Here is a 21,550-nt window from a genome sequence, read left to right as displayed (position 1 = left end):
ATCTTATTACTTTGTTACTTTTTACTTTTTTTGTAGAATACGTACATGGTTAGCTATAATTGCACCCTGTAGTGCAGATGGGTCACTGTAATTTAGAAAGCTAGAATAAAATGCATTAATACAAAAGGCCTAATTAAAAAATAATATTGCTAAGAGTTTAATATCATATCAAAAGATGTGTCTATTGTAAATAAATAATTATTCTTTACAAAGTTCGCCAAACCTGTCAAAAAGTGGGTTCACATCCTGTTACCGCCACAATGGCACATCTTCCAACAAGACTCACTCCAGTAAGTACTAATATTATTTTTTTATATATTATTATTGTTAATAATAATAATAAACAGAATTTATATAGTGCCAACATAATACATAGCGCTGTACATTAAATAGGGGTTGCAAATGACAGACAGATACAGACAGTGACACAGGAGAGGACCCTGCCCCGAAGAGCTTACAATCTAAGAGGTGGGGAAGTAGCATACAATACGAGGGGGATATGGAATGGTGGGAAGTAGTGAGGGTTTGAGAGACAAAAGAAGATGGAAGCGAATTTGAAAAGACGGGTTTTGAGTGCTCTTTTAAATGAGAAGAATGGAACTCCAGATCATCTTTTTGTCTTTCTAATTACTTTTGCTGTACTTTGTCAGTTTTGCTTAGTTTATATCTCGGTAAGGCAGAAAAATGATTAGTGAAGAATTTTGGAGTATTGGAGGATCTGCAATGGAACATTGAAACAGAGTGAAAAGAAGGTAGGCGGTGGATGAGCTTGAATTCTATAGAGAGAATAGCAAAACTCTGCATTCTGATCAGATTACATTTTATCTTTAGATCTTATCATGGAAATTGTGTTATAGGCTAGACATACATGTTTTTGTTTCTTTTCCATATCCCTCTATTACGTCTTAACATTTTTCTGACACTCACTGCCAGATAAAACTAAGGAGTATATTTATAAAGCGGTGCATCTGACATTCACCAAACATTTACTGCAGGTTAATCTTCCAGGGACATGTGTTTGAAATGACTGTGATTGACTCACTACCGGGAATTGTTCACATTCACTTCTTTATAAACTGTCCCATTAATAAAGAAGAACATGTCACATTTCATTATATTGTTATTTTGTGAAATGATGTCCTTTATGTTCAGCATTGATTTTTTAGTCTTTTTAAAATGCATTTGCTATACGATGGCCTCATTGTTTTGACAACATGAGTATTTGGGAATCTGATACAGAGCATGACCTTTTCCCATTAAAGTAAACTAAGAATTCTCTCAACAAGTAGTGGACATTTATCTCCAGGAAGAATAAGGTGATACTGAAAGAATTCTGCTGGCCTTGTGCAAGAGGCTCCTCATGAATCTCCATTTCCCACGCTGTAAAATCAGCATTTTGTAGGGGCGGCTTAGCAGCCTGCTTGAAATGTTGTGACTTCTTTATCCGCACCTTGTCACAGCTTCACTGAATGACAGCTCAGGCTGTGAATAGTCAGTTATCTCTACAAAAATGCTGTGTCAACATGTTCCTAGATTTCAGATTTGGCCAGACTTACAGAAAGGTGATCTGACCTAGCAAAATGTCTCATTTCATAGAAACATCTCCAATATTTAGTCTGCAGCTGGCACTTGTTTTTTTGTCATTGCAAGTCAATATGTGCATCTAGCCAAGTCACATAACATTATTGCAGTTTCAGGAAAATATCAACTGTAAAAACTTTTTATATTCCCTCCATCGATATAACTAATTTCTTTTTAAAAGATTTTGATTAGGTTTTCATTAGACATAAAACTATGGCAAAATAACTAATTTCAAAAATGGATTACCAGCTGGAATTTCTTGACTTATTCAGGATTTTATATTATTAATATATTATTATATAAAGCCCACAACATCACAGGTTGTCCTTGATGGACATTGGATGATGGTTGGCTGTGCAATAATAATAATAATAATATTATAGAACCCTGCTCAGAAAGGCTTACAATCTAATTGGTTTCAGTCTTGTTTGCCTGATTCTCTATAAAAAGTTCTATCAACCCAGTGTGCACATTTATGCTATGGAGAGGATCAGCCTAACAGCAGCAATCATTCTAACAGGAACAAAGCTATTCCCACATATAATAGGCTGATCTGTTCATCATGGCATGATTATCAGTGGTGGAAGCAGAATAAATGCATGTCTCCCAATGACAACTATTGATCAAAAGCTGTGCAAGAACAAAAAAACAAATTATACCGAGGACTAGTTTTGTTAATTTGCAAGAATGCCTTAACTTAGACTTTTATCAAATCCATTTGGGTAAAATTGTGTTTCCTGACTGCAGTCTCTCATTACATGATTCTGGGGTATATAACCTCCCCTCCATGTTCCAGTGTATGTGGATGAGGTCCTGCATTTTCACCAGCTAGGTAGTAGGCTGTAGTAGGTGATAATGGAAAAATAAAGTGAAACATCTAGGTAGCCTGTGTCTTAAAACTATGTTTCATTTCAAAATGTTCTTTCTTGACTAAGGTTGACATTTAATGTACTTGCTTTTCTGTGCAAGGAACTTGTCTATAAACAGCATTCTGACACCAAAATATGCTGTGTATTCAGCGCTATATACTTATGCGGTAAAGACTTATGGGAATATATACATATACAATGTTCACATACTCCTTGCCCAGACTTTAGATTATAATTAGTTTACTGACTACAGTGGTGTGTTGGATATAACATTGTTTTCATTTATTTTTTTCATATTTACCAATAGTACACAATATGCTTCCTCTACCAAGTAAACTGGTTTCTATTACATTGCTATTATTTGTCTGCAGAACATAACACAGTCCAGCAGAATGCCAGAGCTGGAGAAATTTGGGGATAGAAGATACTTTTTCTTCTTTAGCAAGACATGTAAACACGTCTGGTCGGGTGCACTGAAATGCCTGTCTGGAATTTTTCAAAAATGCAATAGTGAAGTCATTTACATTCATTTAAACCAAAGAGGATTAAAAATCCTTTCTAAAAGTAGAAAAACTCTGCACCATTTTCCAGCCTCTGCTTCACCAATGAGCAGCCACTGATAGGAATCTTTGTTCTGCTGGCCAGCCAACACCAATGACCCCGCTGATTCACTGCTGAGCTATAAGCATCAACAATTTCTGTATTCTTAACCTGCAGCAAATGAGTCAAATCCTTACTAATCTCTGCAGTTGTAGGCACTGTGGTGTAGTTCAACCTCATCATTTACAACAGAGGCAATAAAGCCCCTTTCTTCTTAATCTTATCCATCTTCTCCTTCCAGAGCACATGCTTACATTAGAGTTTAGGAAGCTAAAAGACTGCTTAGGAAATATTAGTATGGGAGAGCAGGGAGGGTTATGTTGTTGCATGATTCTCCAAGGAAGTCCATCAACTTTACAACAAAGCTTTTGATTTTCTAATTTACTTTTGATTTTTTTTTTTACTGTCTCTGTAACAATTGTTAACTTTCATAGCATGGTCTTACCTCCAAAATAGCAATATGAATCAGTCACCTTCATCTATCTGCACTGAGTTTGACTTGAGTTTGCAAAGCTGTAAATGTTATCAAAAACGTATGGGGAAAGGGAACAACAAACTGCAACATGGCTTAACTCAACAATACTTCTCTTTAGTATCACAAAAAAGTATTTGCACATTACAACCTTATAGACCTCTATGTGACTTTCTCTGCTTGCTTTAGGCCCCATCGAAGTCTTGTGGTCTGTACTGAGCAGGTATGTATACTGAGGGGATTTAAACACAGGAACCACCACCAATTGGATCTATCATATCATGCATATCTAAATCCAATGCAATGTACTATAAACTGTAGCCTACTGTCACTAGATGACTGCATTGATTTTTTAGACTTATTTAACTTTTATTGTAATCTGGTGATTCTGCCACACATGCACTTTGTTTGTTAAGGTGACGATTTTTAATCTTTTTTCTTTATAAATAACCAGCATTGTCACTATAGGATGGTTGGCGTTTGGGATTGTGGAATATCTGATTCAGGTTACTGAATGATAACATGATTCTATGGTTATACATTATTGTATTGTAACTTTATTTGATGTTTCATTTTGATTGTTTCCATATGAAAAGAAAACATTTTCTTTACCTTGTATACTTTTATTTTATCAATATGGCGGCCGGTATGGGAGTATTTCTTTCTTCACTGTCTGATTACCGGTTTGAGGTTGCCAGCAAACACTTCATCTTGCCAGTGAACACAGCAGTTACAGAAACGACTGGAAATTTGAAACATAGGCCTAATAACTGACTTTTGTTTTCAAATTAAATACATTGTAGCAGAAAATAAATCTGCCATTAAAAAAATATAACCGACTTTAAATTGATTCAGTTCTCATATTATGTGCAATGCTAATAAAAAGGTACCAAAACACCAAATAAAATACAAAGCCTTTATTACATAAACATCCCAAAGTGCATGTTGTGGCTTTATAAACCCTATCCTCAGTATTTCTTATAAATATATTATTCTTATTGCACAGGTCTGCACTTCATTGATCAGCCAAGGGAAGGGACACAGAAATAATGATCCACTAAATGAAATGTCCTGAGAATATTTGAGGTCTGCTCACACAGGAAATATCATCAGTCCTCGCAGAGGTTCATTATCAAATGTACAGTTTACTTTACTTATATGTTTCAGCCAATTGCATACAGCATACCTAAATATTCACATTGATTGATAGAAATGTATTTGCCATATATCACATAATGTGGCTAGGCAACTTAATAATCCAGTATTTCTCAAACTTTTTAGTAAGGGAGGACTCATTAAAAAACCTTTCAGGTCTTGAGGAGCCCCTGTGTAATTGCTATACCTACAACATACATTAGTGTGGTGGCCCATATGAAAATGATTCTTACATTGTTGGCCAGTGGAAAGAATGTCACTATTACAGATAGCCCAAAAGATCATTGGTGTCAGTTAAACTGACCTAAAAGAAACAAATTGCTCATTTCTCAAGGAACCTCTAGCAACCTCAGCAGAAGCACCGATTGAGAAACACTGTTCTGATCAAGTATGATACCCAAAAAATCATAATAGACTTCTAAAACCTTGGGATAATGATACATGATGATACATAATGCATTCTTAACCTCATTATCATATCATCTCTATGAGAAAAAATAAAGCAGAAAGTGTATGTGTTTTCTATTCTGTGCACAAACCTACAAATGGAGCAAAGCATGCGCATTCCTTAACTCACTAGAAAAATGATGGAATCCAAACACGTATACTTTTATTTTCAAATACCTTGTTACATAGGAATAGAGGTTTTAAAATTTCAAGCATCTATACATATAGACGGCAGTAACCAATTAAACTCTGATAGCAGTAGAAAGAATAGGAAGCAGTGGCAATAGCTTTAGATAGTAACAGAGTGGGATGAAGAAGATGGTCCATTGAGGCCACATTTAAACTATAGGCTGCCATTGGAACTCCTGAGTTTGTACAAAATCTGTTCCTTGTGTCATGAGCTGTGTACACATTATTGTTAGAATGCACTTCAGTGCTACTTTATAGACAAAGCTTCTTTTTAACTGTACAGACCTTTAGGCAGGTAAATAGAGAGAACTGAGCCTTTTCGATTCCTCTCAACATACCTTCATCAACCTGTCAATGGCTGTGCTTGGTGCTGCCTTCGCTACCCCTGCTGTCCCAGGCACCAGCCATTATGGCAAACACAGCCTTGGTGTACACCATAGATTTTGGTTCAATCATTTCTTGGTCACTCTACTGAGAACACATATGGTAGAGTGCTGTTCCTCTAAATGAGGTGTGCGGTCTCTCTTCTGAAAAGTCACTTTACATACAAGAATGTTTGAATTTACAGGAGAGAAAAGCTTGTAAAAGTATGGCATGCTGACATCAGGATGCATCTTCATTCCATCCGTGCCCTGTAGTCGATACCACTGGTGGAAGTGAGATTTGCAGCACATGTATGCCATATATGTATATGTATTTTAATAACTACATTTTGTAGCACTGGCCTGACAAATGTACTAATTTCTATCCTCAAATGATAGACCCCAGAGATTTGTAAAAGAGCTCTCCACTTATCAGCTGTGTTCCACATTGTAAACATGAGTTCCCTTTTGGGCCTGGCTTAACAGATTTCCAGGTGGTTCCTGCTTGTAAAAAAAAAAAGACTCAGACTGTGGGCGGCCCATTTTAACAGCCCGCAGCTGCTATAAAACTCTTTTTATTAAACTAAAACCTCTCCTCACTTGTTTGATAATTTATATACACTAAACAAAAGTACCTTAGGTTACTACGACTGTATAACACATTAGCACAGACGTTATAACGTTTATACACGGTATTACCTAACAATCAAAAGAAATCTTCAGAAATACATCACCACTGACTTTAATATATTTTCCAAAAAGGAGAAAGAATGAACTTTGCAGAAAATATAAACAATTCGTCCTGAGCGGTGACCAAAACAGATTTCCTCTAAATTGCTATAGAATTAAAATTGATGGGGTTAGCCAGGTACGTCTGTGCTGTGTTCAGAAAAACAACAAAATTTGCTAAGCAGTACTCTAACGGAAGGAAGGATTAAGCTGTGCAGCAGTAAGGCATTTCCCCTTCTTAGCAATATGAGAAAGATGCATTCAGTTTTTAGACTTGACTTGAGATATACCAAGATACAGATCATGATCTGAGCAGAATTGTTGCCACGCAATTTCCTTGACCTGCAGTTTATTGGGCTTTGGTTTGGGGCCATCCAAAAAGTAATGAGCCAGGCATGTAAAGTGTTTAGCATATAATAACAACCAGTATATCAATTAGAGCTCCTTCACTGACAAGTGGTCAATGGTTTAAATATAAATTGTTCACATTTGTCACTCCTTCTAAGGCTGCGTACACACCTTGGATTTTTGTCGTTGAAAAGGATCTTTCCTGATCGTTTCTAACGACAAATGACTGAAAGCTGAATGAAAAAGTGCTGTATATACAGCATTGTTTTGTTCTATAGAGAGGGGAGAGAAGAGAACAAGCGAGTGGCACCCGCTGCTCTCTCCTCTCTTTAATTCCATTGCAGTCGTTCGTGGATCCGCCAGGACAGATCCACGAACAACGTTGGACGGCCGCTGTACACGTCAGAAGAGACGAGCCCTGCGGCTCATATCAGCCGGGAATGTGCACATAGCCTTACACTAGGAAACAGAATCCAGTGTCTACAGGAAAATGTATTATTTTCATTATGTAACTTGTACAACACAGTTATATTTTACAAATAAAATCTTTACTGATGACAAGGGAAGTGAAAGCATCTGTTAGAATCAATGAGTAAATCTGCAGAGGTACATTGCTCTGATAACTTCAAATAAATTTGGGATTTACTGAGAGCTTTTCAACATATCTAACAAATGATTTCGTTTTCTACCCAAGATTATCAACCACTATAAATAAAATATCAACATATGTGTATATATCCAACATGACATTGCTATAACCACAAATTCAGAAAAGATTTTTTTACACTAAAAACATGTTCATATATCAAATAAGATTTGGTTACATGAACTAATGAAACTACTAAAAAACTAAGGTTTTTTTTTTTTTAATTATGTGTCAATGCTTACAAAATACTGAATACAAAGGCTTTTATTTTTAAATAAAAAGTGTGAGTTCTGATCTGAACAGCCATTGATTGTCTGTTCTCCCATGCAAGTTGCAATTTGAAAATTATAGATTACAGATTGGTATTCAGAGCTGAAAGTTAATCTGGCAACATGAATTGCAAAATAACTATAAATTAAATTAGATTTATCAACTACTTCGATGTGTTAGGATATTCCTGACTGTATATAAATATTATAGATTGCTTAGATAGACTGCCCACTATCTAAAACACTAGATTTAGAATTTTGTAGATATTGGTAAGTATACAGATTGTACTGAAGTTATCAAATTAGAATGTATCTGGCAAACTAAAACCACAAGAATCAAACACACATCTGAATTTCACATACAGGAACTGCCTTACTTGTAAGAATATTTATAGTTAGGTCCACATACTCTTGTTATCTAGACAAACGTCCTATACAGAAACCAGTACTCCTCCAGGAGTATTGGATAATAAGGAACCTCCATCAGATGATGTGGTTGGTTCCCCGACCTACCCCTCTGTAAAAAGTTGATTAACATCATTGACCATGTACTAGAGCCAAGTTAGCTGAGCTTGCTTTACCTTCCTTTCCTTAGTTACAGCAGGGTACAACGGTAAAAGATGTTCCTTTTATTACTGCTCCTCCAGGATTAAAAAAGACCAACCCCTTCCATGAAACAAATTTAGGGATAACAACCACTCCTTTTAAACTATAAGTGCCTATGGGGTGCTTTGGTTTTTTGGTGTAAGGTGAAATCCAGTATTTCAGAGGTTTAGAAATCACCTTTATTCAGGGCAAATAGGTATATACATATATGTTGAAGCTATTATGGAGCGACAATTGTAATAATTTTCTCTAAGATTTTATTAGTTTCTCACACCAGGTTTGTGGGCATTCATTTATGTATACCTTAAGGTCCCATTTATGCATAACTTAAGGAATTTGACTGGGTCATTGTAACACTAATTCTTTTCTTTATCAGATATTGTGATCTTGGGAATATTGTCCTGTTGCATGACTTCATTGTTTTAAGCTTTATTTATCACATAGATCGCCTCCAGAATACTTTGGTATACAGAGGTCTTCATAGTTCACTCAATGACTGCAAGGTACCTGGGTCCCCCGAGGCTACAGATCAAACCTGACACATCACCCCTCCCGCACTGTGCAAGACCAAGTGTTGCAATGTAGTCTTTGGCCAAACACCTCCATTTCCTCCACAAGATATTGTGCCAGAACTCATGTGGTTTCTTCAGATTTCGCAGCTTTGCACACCTAAGCCAGGCTGGCTTAGAAACAAGAGCCAAAATATGCCATACACGTTTAGTCTTTAAATGTGTATTCTCATAAAAAAATACTATGCCAAGTGAGGCCTGTAGAGTCTGAGATGAAGTTGTTGGGATGTTTGAAATTGCTCTGATCATTGCATGTTCAGATCTTGGGGTAAATTTGCTGGGACGTCCACCTCTGAGAAGATTGACAACTGCCTTGAATGTATTTCAAATGTGAATAATCTTTCCTACTATAGAATGTTGGACTTTGGAAAAGGTATTCAAGACTTTCCTAAACTGATAAGCAGTGACAATGTCTTCTCTTTTAAAGAAGAAGATAAGGTTAAAGAAAAGAGGTTTGCGGCTCACGGAAATGCTAAATGAACTTGTTTGTATATTTGTAGAAAACTTATTCATACACAATACAAGTACAGATTCAACATTTGTACAAAAACGCCTGTTACAATACACACAGGGTTCAGGTATATTTTACATATACATAGACGCAATATTCATATAAGGCAAATTAAGGATAACGATATCCAACGCGTTTCACCACAAAGGGCTTCCTCAGGGATTATGGCACGGGTGTAGCAATCTAAACACATATATTCATGAGCCATATAAGAATATATGTGTTTTGACCGCTACACCCGTACAATAATCTATCCCTAAGGAAGCCCTTTGTGGTGAAACGCGTCAGATATCGTACGACAATATGCGGTTATCCTTAATTTGCCTTATATTGCGTCAATGTATGTATATGTAAAATATACCTAAACCCTGCGAGTATTGTAACAGGCATTTTTGTACAAATGTTGAATCTGTACTTGTATTGTGTATGAAAAAGTTTTCTACAAATATATAAACAAGTTCATTAAGCATTTCCATGAGCAGCAAACCTCTTTTCTAACCTTATCTTCTTCTTTATTGTATAACCTACTAGAGGTGGCTTCAACCATATCACATGAAGGCCATAACAGGAGAGAACACATAACAAAAACCTTTCCCTCCCTCTTCTCTTTTAAACATTGCTTCTACATTTTGACTTTGCCTTTGTAAAAAAAAAAAAATTATGACAGTGTGATCGATCATGTGTTTTTGTTCACCTGAGATTGTATTGACCTAATTATTGGACCTTTACAAGGACTAGATGATTTTATATTGCGTCTTGATATGGAAAACCTTAGTATTAAAGAGGGGGTGTAGGTTCTTTTTCTCATGACTTTAAAAGGGCTGTGGTACTATAAAAAAAATAAATATATATATATATAAAAATAAATATATATATATATATATATATATATATATATATATAAATATAAATAGTGGGCCCTAAGAACGTATATTTCAATCTTGTGGTTATGTTTTTTTTGGAGTTAATCTTTAAGTCATTTACTAATACTGTGTGATTTTATCATTGCAAAATCTCCGGAATACTGCATTGGGTGAAATGTGGGCAATATAAGTGAATACCTTATTTATTTTTAACAATTATTTTAGGAATAATTGTGTTTTTAATTATTTTCATGCATTAAAAATGATCCTTCTATAGGTCCTTTTTATGCTTTATGGCTTTGATTGATTACTGTAACATTACAGGCATGCCATTACAAGGGAATGCTTATTTGCAACTGGTCAAATAAGGACATTATATTTTTTTCAGACTGAACCTTTGATCATGGATGTCAAAGTAAATTTTTGGCAGGTCATTTCTATAGAGCAATAGAAACAATGTGTCAGGTTCATGGTGAGTTTTCCTGTCGAATGTTTAGGTTAAACAGAGTGAACTGAAGCTCAAAAGATAACAGATGATGAATACAATATGACATGATCTAAAGATTTCAGATTTATTGACATTGTTTCTAGCAATACTTTAAACACGGAAGTGAACAGCAGATTAGAACCATTTGATGCACCTAGCCTGCACTCATCATATGATTTATTTTTTGTACATTACATTTATCAGGCTTTGTGCCAGGGTAAAAACAGAATTAGCCCTTTTGTTAGGATAGTAAATGGCTGGTAAAGAACCTTAAAATGGGATGAAGATGATCTCCACCCTAACCGATTATAAGAATGCAAGTTCCGCAGTTGTTATGCTCCTGATGATGCTTTTTTCCTGATCCTTATAACTGCTATAACAGTTATAATAAATGCCATAACACATTTAAGATTATTGTTAACTGGTATCCATAAAGGGTCAACATATTATGCAATGTTGTACAATGATCAATTAGCCAATGATGCTATCCCAGAAACTTAGCACACCTGTGCAAAGATCAAAAAATCCACTTCATTTATCTAATTGTTACGTAATAATCAGTACAAGATCAGTGCATTCAGTGTTATCATGCTTTTGGCTGTGGCTGTGTTGCACTACTACTGCTCATGTGATTATCAGAAGACTGTGATTCTGGAATAAACATATGCACACACTGGCTTAAAGTCTTCATGGACTCTGATTCTCAGCCAACCAGAATACAAGGATGTTAGTATTGATGGGGGTTTAGATAGCAGGGTACCCAGATATATTTTGTCATGCAAAATATTTGTGCCTAAATTCAGTAAGCTGTTGTTACAATCATGAGAAAATGAAAGTACAGCTGCTTTCAGTTCTAAGATTTTGAAAAAATAGGGAAAAAAAAATCTGATTCTTAGCAGGTCTTAAAACTTGGTAAATACAATCTAATGAAAATGAACAGCAACACATATACATAATAATGTCATTATTTAATACAAAAAAAGTCAAAGCAGTATGTGAAAGGTACATCGCTATTACTTCCATAGGAATTAATAGTGTAAGTAGCAACCAGATTCTGCTAAAAAAAAATTAACACGATTAATTTTCCCCCACCTCCTAGATTGTAAGCTCTTCAGGTCAGGGTCCTCTCCTCCTGTGTCACTGTCTTTATTGGTCTGTCATTTGCAACCCCTATTTAATGTACAGCTCTGAGTAATATGTTGGCGCTATAAAAAAAATTCTGATTATTATTATTAATATTAATAATAATAAATATTATAATAATAATTGATCATCAGTAAATATGACCACTGCTACAAAAAGAAGTTGAGGGGAGATGATTGGTAAAAATTCATAGCTCAGCATTTTTGGAAAAACAAGCACAGAATTATCAGCACAAACACCTCATTTTACCTGTAAAACATATTGGTGATGATTTTGGCCTGGCGAGCTGACCATGAACTCCTCTGTAAACAAAGATATTTTAGCATCAAATGTAAGGCCATCTGTCCAACAGCTAAAGCTTGGTTGATATTGGGTTATGCAATAGACCAATGATCCCCCACAGTCTGGACCTCAACCCAGTTCCAATATATAAAACAGAGATGCAAATACAATATTCTGCACATTTTTTGTTTTGATGCATGGAATGCATTTGGTAGAAATAGAATGAATTTTCATTTTCAGATGTGCTTAAAATACAGTGGTTCAAGATGAACTATGAAATAATAGTCATTGTTAGGAGTTTACCCTAAAAATGTTTTAAAAAAACAATCACAGTGTTCATAGTGTAATAACCCAGTACATGTGTTGATAACTAGTGACATGAGCAACAAGCTGTGCATGGTTTTCAATAGGTCATTTGACTCATAAACTTGTATTGTGGGAAGGAGGAGTAAAAAAAAAAAAAAAATCAATATGTAAAACTGGAAAGCAGGAAGTCTAGCAGGGCAATACAAGGTGTGTGCGGCTTTCACTAGTCATTATTTATAATTACAAATTATACAGAAAACCAAGGTTTTTAAAACTGTAAGGAAACTGAGAAAATAATTTGCATCACACAGATCTATTTTACATGTTTATTTAAAAAAAAAAAATAATTTAAAAGACGACATTATTTACAACTAGTTCTGCAATCAAAATGCAAGGAAAAGCTTCCATGAATGATTTAAATTAAGTCTGCCTAGGGGGAAGCTACTATTCTAACAATTTTAATAATGCTTGCAATTCTTTGGAAGTGAAGTTTAACCTATTTAGTACGTTGAGGTACATCACTGCACTGCAACAAGTACATGGCTGCCTAGGGTATAAGATAAAGGCAGTTTACATTTGACACTTTGAATGCAGGTATTTCGATTTGTGAGATTCCCTTTAAGAAAACACTGAAAAATGTGAAACATTTAAAAAAAAAAAAAAAAATCATATTTTCCTGGTATTGATCTGTATTTATTTTTATGGCACATATGACCTTAAACAGAGGCATTATCTCAGTCACTACATAGGTTAAACGGTCACTTTGCTTGAGTGATTTCACATTTGATTTCTCATCTCCTTCCAATTTATACAATTTAAACACCAGATATATCGTGCTTCCAGAGTGCACAGAGTGGTTGACTAATACTGGAGTCATCAGTTCACTCCAGTCCCATACTTCATGTCCTTTTCACCTACTGTGTGCTGGACTAATGTAACAAGAAACAACGCCTTGCTGACCACAAAACTAGCTATTAGTGATTCATCTTTATGGTTAGCTGCCCCAGTGTAACAAGGTAAAATCAGCAAAGTATTACCTCTGAAGGAAAATAGAGGAACGCAAAAGTCTAAACACAGCTTCAGTTTCAAAGAAAGTGTGTCAGAGTCAACGCAAGTGGAATCCAACACCTTGTTATGGCTCCAGAAAAAAAAGAAAAATAGTAATGAATGAAAGAAAAAAAAACAACATAAACTCAGTTGTCTTCAGAGAGAGACAGATTTTAGGAATGTAAAAACAAATGAAAAGGAACAGATGAGCTTCAGATGTGGACAGACTCAACTGAACACCACAGCCTTCCAAAGCCTTAGTCAGTCCTTTGGGCTTAACATAACTTGCCTGGGTCAGACCAATAACAAACCACAAAGGGCCTTTGCATGCAACACTATTGTAGGAAGACAAAGCAAGATTGTGTGTGTTTAATGTGTATCAATTACAAACAATAACAAATGAAAGCAATCTCCCTAATGAGGGACACTTCATCACCCTTACATGTTGAGAACAAATTCCAGAGGTCTGAGACTGAAAAGCAAACAGTACAACTTCCTTCTGTGAAAGACAGACGTAGCAGCCAGTGAGCTCCAGCTCTGTGGCCACTTAGCAGTGCTAATTCCCATTAAAAAGACCATAAATACACAGCACAGGTTTATATACAATAAAACAGGCAAATGTAAACCAGAAACCTCACAGCTCTCAAAACCACCATGAAATGTTGTTTTTTGCTGTTACTTTAACCATTTGGTAAGCCCTTAGTAAGAGAGTGGGTGCAGGATATTTTGGGTTCAAAGACAGGTGACAGTATCTATGTTACAATACATCTTAAGTCTTGATGTTCCATTTATTCAGAAGCCTCATATTCAATAGAACTCTATACATATAAATGACTTGTATCAGACCAGATTCTTTAAAAGTTATGATGGTGAAGTGGATGAAAACATCAAGTTACAAATCTCACCTAGACATTAACATTTGGGCCGATCTGCAGACTTTTGTTTGCTTCACACATTCACATACCAGCCTATGCTAATAGAAAACCTGCTTTAAGCAGGTCAAATGCACCTCAATAAATTCTGCACAATCTCAAGTGTGGTTCAAGCTGATGCCATCCATGCAGATGTCCAAAGTCTAACGAGCATTAAGTAAACACATTCAGTGTGTGAATTACACATACCTGTCATTTTCTTTACATTAAAAAACCACTGTATGTTAGATTTCTGTCAACTGCTCAACAATTCTCCTCTTTTTGTAGAACAATCATAAAATGTTTACACTGTAACACTGTAGACAGTAAAAGTTCTTCACAAAGCCAGTACTGTGAAGTCATTGGCTAAATCACATTACTAAGCCACCCTATATTTAAAATTAGAAGAATATTGGTTGTTTTTCTATGGTTTGGTGGCTTTATGTTGAGTTGATCTGCACCCTGCTGAATTCTCTCCTGTTCTGGCTTTTTCTTCTCTTGCAATTCTTTTTGTTAAGCCGCTAAAATACTTTTCACGGAAGGAGTTGTGGCCCTGGTATGGTAAATACTGTTCATCCATGAGATGAGCATGCTGATCTTGTTTCTGCATGAGAAAAAAAAATATGCATATGTAAATGTGCATATAACATATAAGACAAAACAAAATGCAATATTTTTCATATGTAGGGCACATGGTATATCATTGCATTTTATGAGATGTAACTGAAAGACTTTTAACCTAAATCATCTGCCCACACATATTGTTTAAATTTTTTTTTTGTATATAGATTAAATAAACTCTTAAGTACTCTAGAACTACTAACTTCCACTACTTTATCTTAGGCAGTTTTACCAGTTATGTGCAGGACTTGATTTTACTAGCAATCAGGCTAATTACCACCTAAACCATTGAAGCTAGAGCTGGCATTAGTGATTATGAATATATTTGAAGTTGAACATCAGGCTAAACAAACATTGTCTACATAAAAAAAGGCATGTGTATTATTATTTATATCTTGCAGTACTTTGTGTGTTTTGCTTTTAGATCTGTAAAGTAATTAACCATACATCCTTTTGCCCCAAAGCAGACATGAAGACTGATCACTGCTGTTGTCTCCTTATGCAGGCTGTGGTAGGTGTACCTGATCTGCTCTCTGCAAAGGCTGTGTGTAGATTATTTTATATATTTAGGTAGCATAGCCTTGTGGCACACACAAAGAGACTTGTTGTGGCTATTGGTGAATATATGTAAATGAAAGCTTTTGTTTCTGGACCTGAGCCTTAATGTGGGCAGACAGACGGCTAAAAGCTTCCACAGACAGTAGCTCATGTGTATCTGAAAGTGGCATAAAAATATTTCTGTTACAGGAAGCACTACACAGCATGGCAACAGGGTGTAAATAATTACACCTAGCAGTTAGGGCTATACTGCAGTAATTATCTTGTAGTTGGGAAACTTGGATCTCTTTCCTATGGCATTTAACAAAAAAAAGAAAAGGACAGGAGTTACAAAACTGTTGAGGGTCATGAGCCTGCCAACTGACATGGGCAAACAGAAAATGATAATTATTGGATTTAAAATGGAATTGTTGTAACTCAGTTGGCACCTACACAGCTGTTCATAATCTGTCCAATGTGACATTACCATGGATAGCACAATATAATTAAAAGGTAAGACCTTGAGTGACCAGCTTTGCGCATATATGGGAAGCCTTAGTATACCTGTCAATTATGGACAATAATACCCTAGACACAGAGTGCACTTCACTCAAAACAGGAGCTGCATAGTCCTGAAATACATGCAACATAGGAGAGTATCAATACAGCAGCAAATGTGATTGTTAATTTATAAACAAGGCTGCAATCATGTTTTACCTAAACCACAGTATATTTTAATTTTAAGGGGAACCTAAAATATCTGTTTTTTTATTTATTTTGATTTTATTACACTATAATTGTGTGGTGATTCTATAGTGTGCACAAAGGTTCTCTATGTGTCGGGGCTCTGGAAAAAGATAATAATCTGTCTTGTAGTGGGAAAATAAGTACCAGGTGTGAGGAGACAGGAACCACTTCAGCTAACAATCTAAAGCAGACAGGAATATACACAAATCTCTTGTTTAAAGTTGGTATAATTGGGAGCAAACAGATGAGAAATGGTCCAAAGTAAACTGTTGTTTTCAAGTTTTTTTTTTCTTTTTTTAAAGATAATGAAGGGCCATGAAACTTTTAGAACCTTATAGACCTAATTCCCTGTTTAGTGGAATTAGGAGAAAGTTGGAAACAAAGTATTGAATAACAGTTTTATCCTGCAGTTAAATCAACAACTATGAAATTAGAGAGTGTGAGGGAGGAACACTGTTGGAAGCCAATTCTAAAGCGTGTCTAAAGATTTGGATCTTGACAAAAGACAGACAAAGGAAGTTTCTACACTAAAGTAAATGGTTTCCAAACAATCTGGTGCTAACGAATGTTTAAACCTACTGCTGTTAAAGTAGTGCAGTCAATTAATAGTGGGGTCACACAAATCTCACTTTGCGCAAAGCATTAATAAAGGGTTAATGCCATCCACTGGACTCCGGGGAAAGCAGGAAGGCTTTTAGTTGATGGGTAGAATCAGTTTCTTTTCCATGCAATGACCCAAAAGTTAGGTAAGATTTCCATCTCATCAGTCCAGTTCCATCTCATCAGTCTTGTGTCCATGCCAACATCATCCAGTGCAACATATTAATATTTATCTGAAGCGGATTGGAGTTACTAAAGGCAAGAGTGGTCTAGAGATTCTTGAAGAGAAATCTTTCTTCCTAGAGAATGGGCTGAGTTTTCCAAACTAGATATAGTGTCACTGCAGAAGTCTAGTTTGTACTAATATTTAGGCATTTTCTGGTGGACTCCCATGTAAAAAAAAAAGGAAAGGACTTCTTTGCGTGTGTCTCCAGAGAAGCGAATCTTGATTTTTGAAACAAAAGCCTCTGACAATGTCTATGGCCTGCTTCAACTTTTTCATATACTTAGGTCACTCACCTGTCCTTCCTTTCTTTCTTTTGGCACTTGATATCCAGAAAGCTTTTGATAACATGTTGTAGCCACGTATCTATGATCTCCTAGAGGGATGGAACTTCGGTCCACATTTTCAGTGCTGGGTTGATGTGCTTTATACAGAGAGTGTTTCTGCATTATTTGAGCTCTCATTCTGACCTTTTTGGCAGGGATGTCTACTCTTACCTCTGCTGTTCGCCCTATCTATTGAACTATTGCCCCAAACTATACGCAAAGCAATCCAAAATTTAAGAGTCTACAGCAGTGTTTCTTGACCTCTTCAACATGGGGGGACTCTGTGAAATAATTTGCAGGTATTCAGGCTATAGCCACATCTCACAGTATATTAGTGTGGTGGTCAGTAGGAAGAATTCCTCCTACATTGCTGGCTGGGGATGAATGCCACACTTACAGATTGGAAGAAAAAAAAAAATAAAAAAAATCACCGGGGTTCAAAACTGACCTGAGAGTCACACATTGCTCCTTTTTAAGAAGCCCCTATCAACCTCTGGAGGTACCCTGGTTGAAATACACTGCTCTAGTGTTAGCTGGGTACCATCTTATTTGGCTTATTCGCTGATGACTCTCGATTTGTTTGGTCATCTCCCACACCTTTTTATTAACCCAAATAATAGGCCCTTGCTGTATCTAAATATTGCAGGATATAAATATTAAATTACCAACAACCTTAGTTTCTCATCCCAAGGAATATTTTCCTTTCCGATGAGAGCTCTTTAGGATGATGTATTTGGGGTCTTTATTACTTCTTACGACGCACTTTTTGAAGCTAGTTATCCCTTTATAATTTAGCAAGCACGATTGCTTTTTGAATCCTGGAAAAAAGTACCAGATTTCCTAGTTGGGACATATAGCTGCATTTAAAATCTTTGCTCCCCAAGCTATTATATCCTTTTTGCCTCTTCCCGACTTTGGTTACCCCGAATCTTGCAAAGACTGTTTGGAATTTATATGGGGAAGCAAAAAGCCATGTATACCTAAGGCTACTCTCTTCCACCTTAAAATTAAGAAAGGACTTTCAGTTCCTTAAATTCATGTGGTCATACAGTTAGTGTCATGTGGTCATACAGTTAGCCTAATTGTCGGTATATGACGGCACCACTGTTACCCCTTTATGGGTCACAACAGAAGCTTTGAAGAGTTCTACTCTTCTAGTTGATGGGGTGCTTTGGGTGCTACTCCTCACCTGAAAAAGCATATACAATGTTTTTTACACAGCGCACACGGTCGGCAAGGTCTATAACATGTTAAGCTTCCAGGGCCCAAGATCATTTGATTACCTGAACACGCATAAAATCCCAGTGCAACCTGCAGATATAACAGGGTGTCCCAAAGAGCCAGAATTTGTTGTCCATTGCCCCTTTTGAATATCTCTGTGATCGCTATCCAATAACAAGGGATATATATATCTCCTGTACAATCATGTGATTTTTAGTACTTTTCCCAAACTTCCTTCTTACATGTCCCAAATAACCCTTGACTGACACTTGGTCACAGATGGTGGTCTACTACTAAATACTAATCTAACGTAAATGCCATAAGAATTAACTACAACCTATTGATGCGGTGATACTTGGTACCAGACAGCCTTCATAAATTTGTTCCCTCGGTTTCAGGGTTGATAGGAATTTTTACAGTGGCTAAAAAAGTTTTGGCTAGGACATGGAAAACCCACAGTCACCCAAGTAAAGAGTAAAATGATGGTACCTGATGAACGAAAAGTAGTCTGATTCAGTAAAATTTAAAAAAAAATAGTAAAATTTGGGAACCCCAAGGTCTGACACTGCATGTTAGAACATAAACTCAGCTCTTTCTCTTTTTTATAGGTTTTCAGAAGCACAGTCCAGAGACACTTTGATTTTTTGATTTTTGACTTTTTTTTTTTACCTATACATTCATCAATACGTCTTGCTGGAACATTTTACACTTACCACTTTGGACTTAACATAGCTTTGGATTTTAGTTACATTTTTACACTTGTGTAATACTAGGATTACTAATTTGAATAAAGGTTGCATGAAATTTTTAATTGGGAGAAAAAGGTTCCAATAAGTAGCTTAAGAGTGAGACAGTGTGGAAAAGAATGGAGCAGATAATGATAAAAGATAATCGGGCAGTGGTAGGGGCATTGATGACAAAGAGAATGGCTGGAAATGTAGAAAAGCAGGGATTTAGTGAAATGACCTAAAGCACACTATACACCAGAGATTCACACATGTGTAAGGTAAAAGAGGTGAAAGGCAAAAACCTGCACATAAATCCTTTGCCTGCCTGTAAATTGATTGCATTATCTAGGTAACCTTGGCCCTAAATTATTTATGAGTAAATATATAAGCAAGGTTCTGCTTTAAGATGATGGGAAAATTAGGATGCTTCACACTATGTAAAAGCATATACAGGGTGTAATACATCTCACAAATGGTAGGAAAAGAAAAAAAGATCAAACTTTGACAGTGTGTACTGAAAAAAGTCTATAGATATATCAAATCTCTGTGTGAGCTTTTGAATAAAAGTGCTCGTGCAGAAAAATTAAAAGGAAATCATTCATCGCTCCAAGTGCCCCTTAGGAAAGCGTGCAATGTAACATTCTGGTGTCAATGTGCAAAGTATCTGCAAACCATCTGCTCTGTGAATTAGAAGCACCTGTCTGTTTGCCTGCCAAGAAGCAGTAAGTCATTTGTCTTAGAGTTTCAGTCAGGTGCTGTAATCCAAACTCTAAAACCACAAATAGATGCTTGGATAAACAACTACATTGGGGGGAAAAACCTAATGGAAAATATTGGATCGTGAGGCAGACTTGCATGTAGTTAGTGCTCAATGGGTTAATGAGAAATAAACTACCGAATGTTCTGATTCTAAAAAGATGCTTCATTTAAAACCTGCTTGTAGATTACAAACAAAAACCAGAAAGAAAACAAACATGTGCCAAGGGTTTAAAGTGGGGGAAAAACAGAGCAAACTTTTTGTTTGTGCCAAAGTCAACACTGTTGATCTGAGGAGTAACAAGCACAATTTGTTATGTTAATGCTAGGGCTGTTTATCATTCTTGCTCTTGTTTTATCCAAGCACTGCCTGAGATTTAGTCGCTTGTTGTGCACATCACAGATACTTATGACCTTGTAGTGGCTTCCCTCACGCTGTGATGTTTTGACAAATCAAGTATAAACCACAGATGGTTAGAGCCATGCATTATGAACATGTTTAAGACACTTCCTGGAAATGCAACCATTTAAGACAAACAGAAGGAGAAAAATCAGTATAGTCTCCGCCTCTTACCCATTAGGAGGACCTAGCTATAGGGATATTTTGAGTATTGAGTAAGTTTAACACTTGCAAGTTTTTTTTTGGAGGTTTCTCCAAGTTTCTTTTAGGTCAATGTATTTTTTTTTTGTTCCAAGGCAATAATCTTTTTCTTGGAATCAAAGGCTGTCAGTAAGGACAGTCATGTTAAACCTGGTTTCTGCACTGAAGCTCCTGTTCCTGGCTGGTGTACTTATTGTATGCAGATCAACTTCATGCTGTCTCCCATCTTGTAAGCTGCCACAAAGTTATAATGTTACAACAGCCCCAGTGGATGACCACCAGGGGAAACCTTTGGAAGATAAAGCAGGTTTTGAAATGAATAAAAATTAATTCCATGCTTGCGTGAATTTTAAGTTTAGATAATTGATAGTACATACCCCTGAAGATTAAAGGGTATTTCTATGCAGAAACAATTACAACACTTTAGTGCTATTCATTATGCTTTCATACAGAAAGGGCCTATTACTGTTTTCATCCTACAGCACAACATGCTTATTTACGCCTAAATACAGCTGAGGGTGTAGCCTGGGGCCCATATAAAAGATATACTTTCAAAAATATAAAGTATTTCACATGGGGTGTTGGTAATATTTAAGCCCATGTACAATCTCAACAACTGACATGCAGAATATAGTAATGTGGCAGAATCTCTAGCCTGTGTTAACCTTATTTTGAGATACTTCTGGGGCCATTCCAAATTCACAGACAGGTGCAGCTGACTTGCTTTATGCAGGCTTTGCATGCCTATTAACTTGTATGGCAATGCAAAACCTGCTTGACACTAACAAAAGCCCATCG

The 21,550-nt window shown here is 36.2% G+C and overlaps 1 protein-coding gene across 3 annotated transcripts in view; it reads right to left on the bottom strand.

Moving 5' to 3' along the window:
- Nucleotides 1-12,748: 12,748 nt before the first annotated feature.
- The window catches only part of TRMT11 (tRNA methyltransferase 11 homolog), a 36,944-nt gene continuing 28,142 nt past the window's right edge, over nucleotides 12,749-21,550 (bottom strand). For all 3 annotated transcript variants that reach the window (XM_072408864.1, XM_072408865.1, XM_072408866.1), the window contains one exon: nucleotides 12,749-14,996. In XM_072408864.1, coding sequence (XP_072264965.1) covers nucleotides 14,817-14,996 — 180 coding nt within the window. In that variant the 3' untranslated portion in view covers nucleotides 12,749-14,816. The remainder of the gene's footprint in view (nucleotides 14,997-21,550) is intronic.

This window comes from Pyxicephalus adspersus, chromosome 4, assembly GCF_032062135.1.
Source record: "Pyxicephalus adspersus chromosome 4, UCB_Pads_2.0, whole genome shotgun sequence".
NCBI classification, from domain to species: domain Eukaryota; kingdom Metazoa; phylum Chordata; class Amphibia; order Anura; family Pyxicephalidae; genus Pyxicephalus; species Pyxicephalus adspersus.
Note: the sequence above shows the minus strand (reverse complement) of the source record. Positions and strands in the feature narration are given on the sequence as shown.